Genomic DNA, 12,920 nt, shown 5'->3' on the forward strand with positions numbered 1-12,920 from the left:
CCCCCACCCAGAAATGCCAGGCAAAGGCAGGCGCGGCTGGTTTATTCCTTTGGGAGCTGTCCCCGTCCAAACTGGGGGAGAAAGAAATGTTAAGACGCACACAAACACCCCTAAACTATTTTTGCAACCGGCAGAAATGAAAAAGCAGCGATCGAAACGCCCTCCAGCGACTCCTTCCCTTTGACGGATGGCGCGTAAAGGGGAGGTGGGGAGACGCTGTAAAAACACCTTGATGCTAAGCCAGGCCTTTGGCCCATCAAGCCAAATGATGCCTGCACAGGCTGGCAGCAGCTCTCCAGGGTGTGTGTGAGAGGAGTCCTTTTCCCCGGCCCCATATAAAGATGCCATCTAGGATTGAGCCATACAGGAACTTGGCTATGTTCCTTCCCCTAACGATAAAGCAAGATGCTAGTCCTCAGTGTTCTGGTTTTAATAGGGAGCTGTTTCATACAGAATCAGACTTAGCTCAGCACTGGCTACACTGAGGGGAAGCAGCAGCTCTCCAGAGTTTCAGGCAGGGGTGTGTGTGTGTGTCCAAGCCCTACCCGGAGATGCTGCCAGAAATTGAACTCGCAACCAGGCAGGAAACCTTCTACGCAAGCACGTCTCTAAACCAGAATTGAAATGTAATCTGCCCGAAACGATTGCCCGCCCACCCCCCCTCCTCCCCACAGAAGCCGCTTTTGTGCCTTGCAGTGGAAAAGCAAAGGAAATTCAATCAATCAGCCAGTCAATTTCTGCAACAGCTTAATTATTACCGAGACGAGCAATAAAGTGGTTTGACTGCTCCAATTCTTCCTCCTGCCTCTGGTGGATGATGCGGGGAAGGGGGACTCGCAGGCAGAAATGTTGCCGTCCAAATCACTTTTATCGCCAAGGCAAATGGGGGGGGGGTCCCCTAGATTTATGGCTGCTACAGAGCTGTGAAAAATGCACAGGAGCCTGAGCAGGGAAAGGAAATTGGCAATCCTCCTCATCTTTTCTTTCCTCTCCTATCTAAGAGCTGCAGGGCCTGTGAGCCCCAGGCTGGGGGAGAGGCCAGATGTGGCCCCCCAAGGCTTGCTATCTGGCCCTCGAGGGACTCTCCCCGCCACACCCCCCTCTCCACCCCAGAGGATGCTGGCTGTGCAAGTTTGATCTTGGCACGAAATGGAGACTCTATCCAAAAAGAGAGAGGCGAGAGGCAGTTCTTAGCTCCTAACTTCTCAGAGGAGGGCACTCTGTGCAGGCTCAGAGGCCACCAAAAGCCGTGCAGATTTGACAGTCCACGCCATGCCCTGGGTCTTTCCTTCTCAACACCATCAGAGAAAAACTCTACCTCTTACCTCATAAGGCTGGTGCCTTCGGTGCTGGCCGGGGCGGTCTCCTCGATGGTGAAAACAACCCTGCTGTGTTCTGGCTCCGGGGCACGGCTGAGGTCACCGCCTGCCACATGCCGGGAGACAAGGGGCGGAAGCAACAGCGTCCCTGAGAAACGGCGCTTGACTGCGTTTCCTGGGAGAGCTCCGACGCCAGGGCCCAAGTCCAGCTGCTCTCGGGATCTCTGGGGTGGGGGGAGAAAAGAGAGGGGGGTCAGCAGTGTGCTCAGACCATTTGGGGAGGCGCCCTTTCCTCGCCCGGCTGCCACATTGCCCATCTTTCTAAAATAAAGAGAGCCCCCAGGTTCAGAGGCAGTCTACCTGTAAACACCAGCTATGAAGGGACGGACCACAAGGGAATGCTGTTGCTTGTGTGCCCTGCTATCCGAAACAGGAAGCCAAGTTGGAATGACACACTACCGCTCTGAATAAAAGGCATAAGGGACTAAACTAAAAAAAGTAAGATTCTAGTCCTCAACAAAGGGCTGGATTAAATACGATCGTTGGAAGCTGCAGCAGTGCTGCAGAAACCTGCTAAGGGGTAGGAAACTACAAGGAGGAAGCAGCTGGAGGGAATGACTTCTGGGCTGCCGAATAACATTCGCTTTTTTTGCTGCTGCATCACTCAGTTGACATATTCAGCTTGTGGTCCACCAAGACCCCTAAATCCTTTTCACATGTCCTGCTAGTAAGCCATGTGTCCCCCATCCTATATTTGCAGATCTGGTTCTTCCTGCCCCAGATTATACTTGACCTCAGCCAGGAACAGCTGTGGGGCAGGATTCCTGCACTGCAGGGGACTGGACTAGATGGCCCTCAAGGTCCCTTCCAACTCTACAGTCCTGTGATTCTGTGGTTTCAGTTGTCTCTATACTAATGCACAGAGTATGGGGAACAAGCGAGAAGAATTGGAGCTCTTAATACAGGATGATAAATACGACTTAACAGGGGTAACTGAAGCCTAGTGGGATGAGACTCATGACTGAAATGTAGAAATGGAGGAGTATAAACTATTCAAAAGGAATAAATCAAACAAGAAAATGGGAAGGGAGTGGCAATATATGTAAAGGGCCTGACAGGCTGGGGGGGAGCGAAAAATTGTACATATCACTTGGGAAGACAGACGAAATAATGCCAGTTTACTAGAAGAAGCAAAAATCCCCAGTGTCAAAGCGATGATTCTTCAACATCAACTTCGCTGGACTGGTCATGTTGTGCGGATGCCTGACTATCGTTTTCCAATGCAACTCCTCTATTCCAAACTTTAAAATGGAAAGCATAATGCTGGTGGTCAACAAAAGAGGTTTAAAGACTCTCTCAAGGCAAATCTTTAAAAAATGTAGTATAAACACCGACAATTGGGAAACACTGGCCTGTGAGCGCTCCAGTTGGAGAACAGCCTTGACCAAAGGTGTCCTGGGCTTTGAAGACACTTGAACTCAGGACGCGAGGGAGAAACGTGCTAAGAGGAAGGCACACTTGGCAAACCCTCACCATGATCAACTCCCGCCTGGAAACCAATGTCCCCAATGTGGAAGGATGTGGAGATCCAGAATTGGCCTCCACAGTCACTTATGGACTCACTGTTAAAACCGGGTTTATGGAAGACAATCTGACTCGGCTACGAGGGAAAGAAGGAGGAGGAGGAGGAGGAGGAGGAGGAGGAGGAGGAGGAGGAGGAGGTCTTTGGATGTCCTTATGACTACTGGATCACTGTCACCCTGAAAAGACTTTTCGAGGATGACTCTTAGGGAGGGCGGGAGGGAGGGAGAGGGCGGGAGGGTTGATTGAAGAGGCGCCGAGTTCGATCCATCTCCTAGCTCCATCTATGGACAGCATCCATTAACTGCAAGCATTAGCCTCCAGCAAAGGCTTAAAAAATTCATCCCCTCGCCTCCATATTTATTATTGCTTCCATATGACATCGCTCCAAAGAAAAAGCAACGTGAGCCATTTTACAAAAAAGGAAAGGAAGGGGGAACAAAAGCAGTAAGATCTTCTTCTTCCTCTGAAGGCGAAGCAAGGTGTCAGTCCTCATGATGCCAAATAAAACAGGAAGGGAGGAAGGGGCCCAACAGTCAGTCTGGCCAGCTCAGTTGGTTAGAGCATGCTGAGAACGCCAAGGTTGCAGGTTCAGTCCCCGTTAGGGGCAGCTGCATAGTCCCGTGTTGCAGAGGGTTGGACTAGATGACCCAAAGGGTCCCTTTCCAACTATGATTTGGCCCCTCTAGCTCAGTGTGGCAGCAGCATCCAGGGTTTGGGGACTGGGGATACTGGGGATCGAACCCTGGGAGCTTCTACATGCAAAGCTCTGGAGTTCCCCTTCAAAAGAAAACAAGCTCCTAGTCCTTGTGGTTCTTAGTGCTCCTTTAAACCGGAAGCTGACCTCTTCTTGTGGGAGCTTATCAGCCAAACTCCCCCTCTGCGCCTGGGAAAAGGCTCAGCTAAGGAACAAACACGCACAGAGGGAGCACCTGCTTTTCTGATTCCTCGCCAACAAGCGGTTGCCCTGGGGTGCCAATTAGCGCCGCAGGAGGGTTAATTGCCACTTACGGGCAGGCACGGCCACTCTCTCTCTCACGGCTGGGCTGCCAATCATTTCCGCCTGAGAGCACCTGCCAGACCTGGCCTCCAAGAAGGGTGGAAGGGAGCTGGAGGAAGCGGGTTGCGGGTTCAAATCCTCCTCCCCCAAATCCAGGCACACATTAAGAGATTTGGGCCAAGCGTCAGCCCGGGGAACGGGAGACATTTTGTTTAACCGCTGCGTCTTTATTTTAGGTGTTTATTCCCCGCTTGTCAAGCTTGCTTTCCCAAGCAGCTTGGCTGTTTTGCAGAACCATTGGGCTGGAAGGGAACCCCAGGGGCCATCTAGTCCAACCCCCCCACAATGCAGAAGAGTCCCTGTCAGGTGGCCATCTGACCTCTGCTAGAAACCTTCCAGTGAAGGAGAACGTCCACCCCCTTGAGGGAGTGCGTCCCACGGTCAAGCTGTTATTATAATTAATACAATATATCGCTTAAGGCCTGTACCATCTCTAGGCCAGTGAAGCACCACAGCTAGAAAAAACCAGTTATACTGTATAAAGTAAAAGTAAAGGCAAATCCCAAACAGGACAACATTTAAAACCAGCAGAGAGAACAAGAATCAATCAGGGTGTCTTTAAAAAAAAAGAGCTTTGCAAAGCCTGCCTAATAATAATAATAATAATAATAATAATAATAATAATAATTTGTTTTTTATACCCCGCCCATCTGGCTGGGTTTCCCCAGCCATTCTGGGCGGCTCCCAACATAATATTTAAAAGCAGAAGAAAACCTCAAACATTAAAAACTTCCCTAAACAGGGAATCTGCCTTCAGATGTCTTCTAAAAGTCAGATAGTTGTTTATTTCCATGACATCTGATGGGAGGGCGCCACCACCAAGAAGGCCCTCTGCCTGCTTCCCTGTAACCTTGCTTCTCGCACTGAGGGTACCACCAGAAGGCCCTTGGGAGAGGGACCCCGGTGTCCGGGGGTGGAGATGCTCCTTCAGGTCTACTTGACCAAGGCCGTTTAGGGCTTTAAAGATCAGCCCCAACCCTTTGAATTGTGTATTCCAAAAAAAAGCACATTTGGACCCGGAGGTGGGCATCGTCGCCTGCTTGGCATCGCATGAGCAGCATGTGCCAGTCAAGGACCTGCCAGTCCTGGTGGGCACTGCAGCCGGCACGCTAAGAGGCCAAGAAGAGCCCAGAGCGAGGGGGAATTCCAGCTTGTTTTCTTCACCGGTCCTCCGCCGCCAACTGACAAAGAGGCCAAGAAGCGTGACCCGTTGCCAAGGAACCCAGAGAGAAGGGGCACCCATTGCCCAGCACCCGCAGGGCAAGCCAGGGCCTGCATGCCCTGACCAAGGGCGGGAGGAGGAAAAGACTCCGCTCAGGATTTGCAGAGCCTTTTCTTCTCCCCTCAAAGATTTAGGTTTAGGGTCAGAGTTTCCCTTCTCCCAGATGGGCTCCAGAGAGCCAGTGTGGTGTAGTGGTTAAGACTCGTAATCTGGTGAACCGGGTTCGCGTCTCCGCTCCTCCCCATGCAGCTGCTGGGTGACCTTGGGCTAGGCACACTTCTCTGAAGTCTCCCAGCCCCACTCAACTCACAGGGAAAGGAGTTTGTGAGCCGCTTGGACTACTGCAGTGGGCCAGATTTGATAAAGTGAAGGGCCGTGGGTTGTTGACCTTTTTTAAGGATTTTTACCCAAAAGTTGTTCAGCTTTTTAGGGTTGAAGTTGGCGAGCTTCTTTTAGGATTGAATGAAGCTGTTCAGGTTTTTTGAGGATTTTACCCAGGAAATAAACTGCTGCAGGGGCCAGATTAAACTGACCGGCAGGCTGGATCAAGCCCCCGAAACAGACTTTGAACATGCCTGGGCTACTGCCATGCGCTCTCCGTGGGGCAACCTTGGAAGGTGACCCCGAAACTGCAACTAATCCAGAATGTGGCAGCCAGACTGGGGACTGGGAGTGGAGACCATATAACACCAGTCCTGAAAGACCTACATTGGCTCCCAGGACGTTTCTGAGCACAATTCAAAGGGTTGGGGCTGACCTTGAAAGCCGTAAATGGCCCAGTATCCCTGATGGAGCATCTCCACCCCGGACACCAGGGTCCATCTCTGGGTTCCCCCCCAAGAAGTGAGGTCTTCCCATGCAAGGGAAACCCCTAACTCCCTGAGGGTCTGAGCCCCTCGGCTCCCCTCTCCTGGTTCAGACGACAAGTCAAAGGTGGAAAGATGTGCGCCAGGGTTTCTGAAGCCTGGAGACCCTTCCCCTCCGTCTGCCGCAGCTGCTCAATTCAACTGAGCCGCTTATCTTCCAACAGGACTAAAAACAGAGCCACAATTCCTTCCCCTTGTTAGAAGAATTTAAGGTCTCCGATATATAAATTTGGTGTTCATAAATTTACAAAACAAACACATACATCACTATATAAACTCCAGGAAGTACAGGAAGACAGTCCTGAATCCATTTTGACTCTCCCCAACTGGCCCAAGGAGGGAGGGAATGACAAAACCTCTCCATTGTCTCTTTGCTCACAAATCCTGCCTTCAGGGCACATTTAAGATACAAATAAGAAACATTGGAGGTCAATTTGGGAGAGACAAAATGGTTTCAGGACTTTCTTCCTGTACTGTTTCAGACACACGGCTTATATATTTATGTATGTGTTTGCCTGGCACATTTACAGTGGCACCTCGGGTTACAAACACTTCGGGTTACAGACTCTGCAAACCCAGAAATAGTACTTCAGGTTAAGAACTTTACCTCAGGATGAAAACAGTGGCAGAGGGAGACTCCATTAGCTAAAGTAGTGCTTCAGGTTAAGAACGGTTTCAGGTCAAGAATGGAACAAATTAAGTTCGTAACCCGAGGCACCACTGTATTTTATATCTCAGACCTTATAATTCTGATAATAAGAGTAATTAGGCCAGGAATTAAGTGGGAGGCTGAGGCGGAAGGTGGAAAGAGACCATCTCTTTGGGTCTTCTTCCAGTCCGGTGGGAGAGATGCTTCTAGAAAGAGAAGCCTCCCAAAGCGGAGATCTCTGGGCTCTGTGACTTGGAAGTCCCTCAGGAGTAAGGGACAGAAAGGACCACCATGTTCAGAGCCAAAGGATGAAGTGCAAAACAATGAAGTAAAATAACATTGTCGGCTGAAGTCTCCTCAGTTTTAACCCTAGACTTCCTTGTTCAATGAAACCGTTCTTCTTCATTTGAACAAATCCTGCCAGAGACCCCTAATTGTGAAGTTTTACCTCACGCAAGTCCCTTACAAGACAATCTGAGGGAGTTTGAGGGAATTGGTGGAAGTGGGCGCCTTGTTTGGAAGCGAGAGGCCGTTGCATATTAATTGGGGGCAGCGCCATGATGCGAAATGAAATTCCACCCAGAAATGTAGCCAGAGACACAGAAGAACCACTTTAATAAAATACTAATTTGATTAAAAGGAGGGAAATTTCCTGTCAGAAAATGACCATCAAGCGCCAAGCCAGAGACTCAGGGTGACCCAGCGCAGAGCTGCTGCATCTGAGGAAAATCCTCAGCCTGAAGGAGAGATGAGGAGACTAAGATTGGACTTGGCTAAAGTGGAAGCAGAGAAAGAAAAACATCAAGTTGAAGAGAAGTTGTGTTGTGTGAGGAGGGCGCTCCATTTTGAAGCGAGAGAATGGACCCAATGGCGCCAAGGGGAAAAGGGCCATCACAATATTCCCAAGCCTTTGCAACTTGACCCGTCTCTTCGAATGCTGCTCTCTCCTTTGGAAACTGAGCAAGAGTTTTCTCCGTCTTAGTAATAACACTCTCTATGTTCCTTTTTTCTTTCGGACATCCTTGAGGAAAATAAAATGTTGGAACTGAGCAGGGGCGGGAAAAGCGGTTTTGCTTCTCTGGGCCACAGACTCCCAGAAACCGGCCGGTCTAGGCAGCCAGGCAGCCATTGTGAAAGGGAGGAAGGCGGGAAACTCCAGAATCTGAATTGAGAACTGCTGCCATTTTGCTGAGGCAAAAAGCAGAGAAAGGGAGGGAAAATGCCAGGCGGGAAAGTTCTGCAACCTGCACTAAAAACGAAAGAGAACAAACTCTTTTTGTGCCGGCCGAGTGATGCTGCAACTCAGGTGATGCTCAAGGACTATTAAACATAACTAATGTAATGAGAATTAGAAGGTCTAAGGTATTATTCATATTAATTGGTGGCAGCGCCGTGATATGAAGTGAAATCCCACCCAGAAACGTACCCAGAGACACAGAAGAACCAGTTTCATAAAGTACTGGAGTTCTTTGATTAAAAGGAGGGAAATTTCCTGTCAGAAAATGACCAGCAAGCGCCAAGCCAGAGACTCAGGGTGACCCAGTGCAGAGCTGCTGCATCTGAGGAAAATCCTTCCCCTGAAGGAGAGATGAGGAGACTAAGACTGGACTTGGCTAAAGTTGAAGCAGAGAAAGAAAAACATAAAGTTGAACAGAAGTGGTGTTGTGTGAGGAGGGCGCTCCATTTTTAAGCGAGAGAACAGCCCAATGGCGCCAGGGGGTAAAGGGCTGTTGCACCCATATTCATTGGTGGCAGCGCCATGATACGAAGTGAAAACCCACAGAGAAATGTACCCAGAGACACAGAACAACCACTTTAATAAAATACTAGAGTTATTTGATTAAAAGGAGGAAAGTTTCCTGTCAGAAATGACCAGCAAGCGCCAAGCCAAAGAGACGCTGCGACTCAGGTGATGCTCAAGGATTACTTGAGAAGCATAACTAATGCTATGAGAATTATGAGGTCTAAGGTGTAAAATACATGTTCATAAACGTACCAGGCAGACACAGCCATAATTACCTAAACCACATGCCTGATGTAGTCTGATGTAGATGCCCCTTCTGTAGATTGCAGGGTGGCAATTTAAAAAGTCTATACCAGGCGCCTCCAAAGTCCATTTCGGGAGTCTAATCCGGCCCACCGGTTGATTAAATGTGGCCCCCGTTGCCACATTTATGTCCTGGGGTAAAATCCCCCCAAAAGCTCAGCAACTTCAATCCTAAAAAAGCTGAACAGCATAACAGCATTGGGGTTAAATCCTAAAGAAAGCTCAACAACTTTGGGGTACAATTGTAAAAAGAGCTCAACAACTTCAATCCTAAAAAAAAGCTTTGCTTGGCCCTCACGCATGTTCACTTCATCAAATCTGGCCCTCTTTGGAAAAAGTTTGGGCATCCCTTGGCTACAGGGTGGGCAATTTCAGGAGTCTAAATAAGAGCTTGCACCCCATTGTTCTGGGTTCCTCCTCCCTCCTGTGTGTGGGGAGTGAGGACCCTGTTGCAACAGATCAATAAAGATCAGGCTCACTAGAAAAACCAGATCAGGCTTACAATCCACTTTGCTTCTCAATATTCTCAGCTTGGCCTCTGGTAACCTGATATTAACCGCAACCTCAACCCAAATATTGTCCGTCGCCCTCCTGGCTGGGCGCTCACCAACCTGCACCCACAGACACCTAATAATAATAAAAAATTATTATTATTATTATTATTTATTTATACCCCACCCATCTGGCTGGGTTTCCCCAGCCACTCTGGGCGGCTTCCAACAAAACACTAAAATACAATACCCTATTCAACATTAAAAGCTTCCCTAAACAGGGATCCCCGCGCATTATTTTTCCTGACCTCCATACTCAGAAAGGACACCGTCGTCCGGCTTCGACGCATGGTGGCCAAACCTTGGAACGGGCCACCACCTGTTCCTGTCCCTGCAAAGAGGGGGAAAGAAAATGAGAAAAATCTATCTTCAGGGTCGATCCAGAATAATAATAATAATAATAATAATAATAATAATAATAATAATAATATCTTTATTGTCATTGCCCCCTCTTGGGGACAACGAAATTACTTGACTGCTCCATAAAAACACTAATTAAACAATACAGTATAGTACAGCAAGGAAGATTAGATGACTTTCAAAGTCCAGAAAGCTCACAACTTAAGTTTTCAATCGGAGCTGGGTTAAAAGCGCTGACCGCCCAACTTCGTTTTCAATCATAATGCCTCTATCGACTATTTGTCCAAAATGAAAATTTCCTTATTGTGGCCAAGTTGTTCTGACGCTCGATCTCGTTTAGGCGCTGGCAAATTAGACTGTTTGCTTTACTAAAACCCAACGTGAGCAGATGTCATGCTGATAAACCACAAGAGTGAAGTTTTTGATGGGCAATTTTAGACCAGGCGCTCTTGTGACCTTGCAGCACTAGGGATATTAAACCAGGGGGGGATTTGAGTTTAGGCAAATCCAAGAGTTAAATGACCTACACCGGATCCCTAATTCTACCGGGGAAGATTAACCTCTAGGCACAATGATGCGTTTGGGACCCAGGGCGGGACAGAGAAAATTTGCCTTAAGAACTTAATAATAATAATAATTTTATTATTTATACCCTGCCCATCTGGATATAAATTTGATTGGACAGCTTCCGTAGATCCAAGGTGAGCCTGTCGAAATCTGAGCCCATATAATAACTGTGCTAGAGGTTTAGCCTGGAACACTTCCAGGACTGACGGTATATCATGTTTGCACCTTTTTTTTAAACTGATGACAAATGAACCTTTAATTATCATTATCACCAGCATGAATGAATACAAAGTAAAGCATTAATATGTACAGAGGGATAAGATGCCCCCAAACTGCTTGCTGGGTGTCCCCACCCTGAACTTCTTAGGCTGGTTACAGAGCTTGTTTGCCACCTTTTGTGTGCTTTCCGTATCTGGTGCCCAGAGCCGAAAACACCCCCTCTCTCTTAACAGATTTGGGCATTTCTTGGACTTACAGTTTGGAGGCCTCTCTCGCTCCTTTTGCTTCTCGAACTCGGACCCCTCGCCTTGCAGGAAACTTCAACACAAAGGCTCTCCCTCCTTCGCTCGGTGGAGAGGATTGAAAAGGAAGCAAAATAATCCAAGCAGAGGGAGGAGCACCCATGGCATGCAGGCACCTTGGAGCACCCTTCCCCACCCCCTGCCCCCACCCCACTCCTCCCCAGGGAGTCCTGGCAAGCGTCCCAGCCTGGCAGGAGAAGCGGCGGAAGGGCATGACTGGTTCAACTGGAAGAACCAAAATGGGGAGGACTCCGGGGTTTGTGCGACTGCCATCCTCATCGTCAACATCACACTATGATAGGATTGTAGATTTGGGTGGGACCTCCAAGGGGCATCTAGTCCAACCCCCTCTTTCTGCCCCACGTGAGGCTGTGACCCACAACCCAGAGATCAAGAGCCTCGTGCTCTACCCACTGAGCCATCCAGCCACTGCTCTTGGCCCCCCTAAGCCTTTCCCAGCAAAAAGGGAGCCCATTGCTCGAGGACTCTGGCCTCACCCCCCTCCCTGCCAATTGCATTTCAAGACACATTTTTTTTAAAATAAAAGAAATAAATGATTAATTGGGCGCGTTGGGAAATTAACCCGGAGCCTTGTGACTCCGGTTACAAATTTGCCAAGTCTTGGCGGGCAGAGGGGGCAGCCTTCCCTGGGTTTAACACCCCACGAGGGATCCAACATGTTATTTCTTATTCCTTCTGAATTCTCAGAGGCCAGGTTTTCCGTCGCGGCACTCTGCACATGCTCCTAGGCGACGGAGGGGCTCCGCCGGTTGTTTTAATACTGTAAGCCACCCTGTGACGCTCAAGCGAAGGGTGAAGCATTGATTTAATAAGCAATAATAATGCTAATAAGTGCAGCTAGCAGCCATCGATAGCCCTCCCTGAATTTGCCCAAAGCCATCCCTGCCTCCTGCAGCCGGGAGTTCCACAGTTTGTCTTATTTTTGTTTTGATTTTCTTTATTCGGTATTTTATGTGAAATACCCCGAGACCTTCAGGTATAGGGTGGTATAGGAAAGAAGGAAAGAAAGAAAGAAAGAAAGAAAGAAAGAAAGAAAGAAAGAAAGAAAGAAAGAAAGAAAGAAAGAAGGCTTTCCTTTTGTCTGCTAACCCGCTGGGCAGATTCTCTGTTGATGGGCAACCCTCTCCGGTTTCGAAAGCATCCTCCCTGCTGCCAAAGTGAGTCGGCAGCTGGGCAAAACCAGTCTCCTCTTCGCAGGGACACCCAAAACACACCCTTTGGCCTGGCGCCATTTATCTTGTCCAGGTTTATTTATTTATTGTTCCCTGGGACGTTTAGAAGGTGCCAGGAAACTCATATTTCTGCCTCTGCGAGGCTGGTGGAAAGACACTGTCAGCCACAGGCTGGGGAAACCCAGACAGATGGGTTATTGTTATTATTATTATTAGTGCTTTTTTTCTTTTAAAAATGTTTAGGGGTGCTCTCATTTTGACACAAGAAAACCACCATTTTATAGTTCAAATCAGGGGAAATAAATACAGTAAATGGACAAAGGTACAAAGATTTGCAAAATGTTTAGGGCTATGCGTGCGTACCCCTGCATCCCCCCCAGAAAGAAGCGCTGATTATTATTATTATTATTATTATTATTATTATTATTATTATTCTGCCAGTTAAGCTCCTCCTGCCAAGGAGACCTGCAGGCCAAGCAATTAGGGTGACTAATTAACTCTCAGGCCTCGTTACTTATTAGCCCAACTCCGCAGAGGTGTGCAAAGGAGGGTGAGTGGGGCTGGATTTATACTCATTAAAAAATCACAGGAAAACATGGATCAAGCTCTAGCTTAGGGCCCCACTCTCTTAGGGGCCCCAAAAAAATTAAAGGGAAAAAACCTGGATGTCCATTTCCAGAATATAAGATAGAAAACCAATAAAACAAAACCTACATCCAGCAACCGTGTTTTATGTTGTGTCGGCTCCTCGGATGTAAGTCCTGGGCCCCGCCTGCTCCCTAAAATATCCCTGCTTTGCTCCTTTCTATATATAGGGTGCCTACATTCTGCATGTGCAAATGGCTTGAGATACCTATTAGGTCCATAAACGACCCTATAGCATATATTCAACCCAAAAAACAGCAACAATTTGCCGTTGACAAAGGACAGCTGGACATAGAAAGGGCTCCATTACCTTCAGCAGCTGAGGGCCTCATCAAACCT

General features: G+C 48.3%; 1 protein-coding gene across 2 annotated transcripts in view; it reads right to left on the bottom strand.

Moving 5' to 3' along the window:
* The window catches only part of LOC114588399 (3',5'-cyclic-AMP phosphodiesterase 4C-like), a 51,898-nt gene extending 41,054 nt beyond the window's left edge, over positions 1–10,844 (bottom strand). Inside the window, exons 1-3 of one of the 2 annotated variants that reach the window (XM_028713666.2) lie at positions 10,698–10,844; positions 9,544–9,626; positions 1,326–1,543 (exon numbers count right to left, since the gene is read on the bottom strand). In XM_028713666.2, coding sequence (XP_028569499.2) covers positions 1,326–1,543; positions 9,544–9,585 — 260 coding nt within the window. In that variant the 5' untranslated portion in view covers positions 9,586–9,626; positions 10,698–10,844. Of the gene's footprint in view, positions 1–1,325; positions 1,652–9,543; positions 9,627–10,697 lie in introns of those variants that run through there. The other variant, XM_028713665.2, reaches the window with a different exon arrangement.
* Between the last annotated feature and the right edge of the window lie 2,076 nt (positions 10,845–12,920).

Source organism: Podarcis muralis, chromosome 18, assembly GCF_964188315.1.
Source record: "Podarcis muralis chromosome 18, rPodMur119.hap1.1, whole genome shotgun sequence".
Taxonomy (NCBI): domain Eukaryota; kingdom Metazoa; phylum Chordata; class Lepidosauria; order Squamata; family Lacertidae; genus Podarcis; species Podarcis muralis.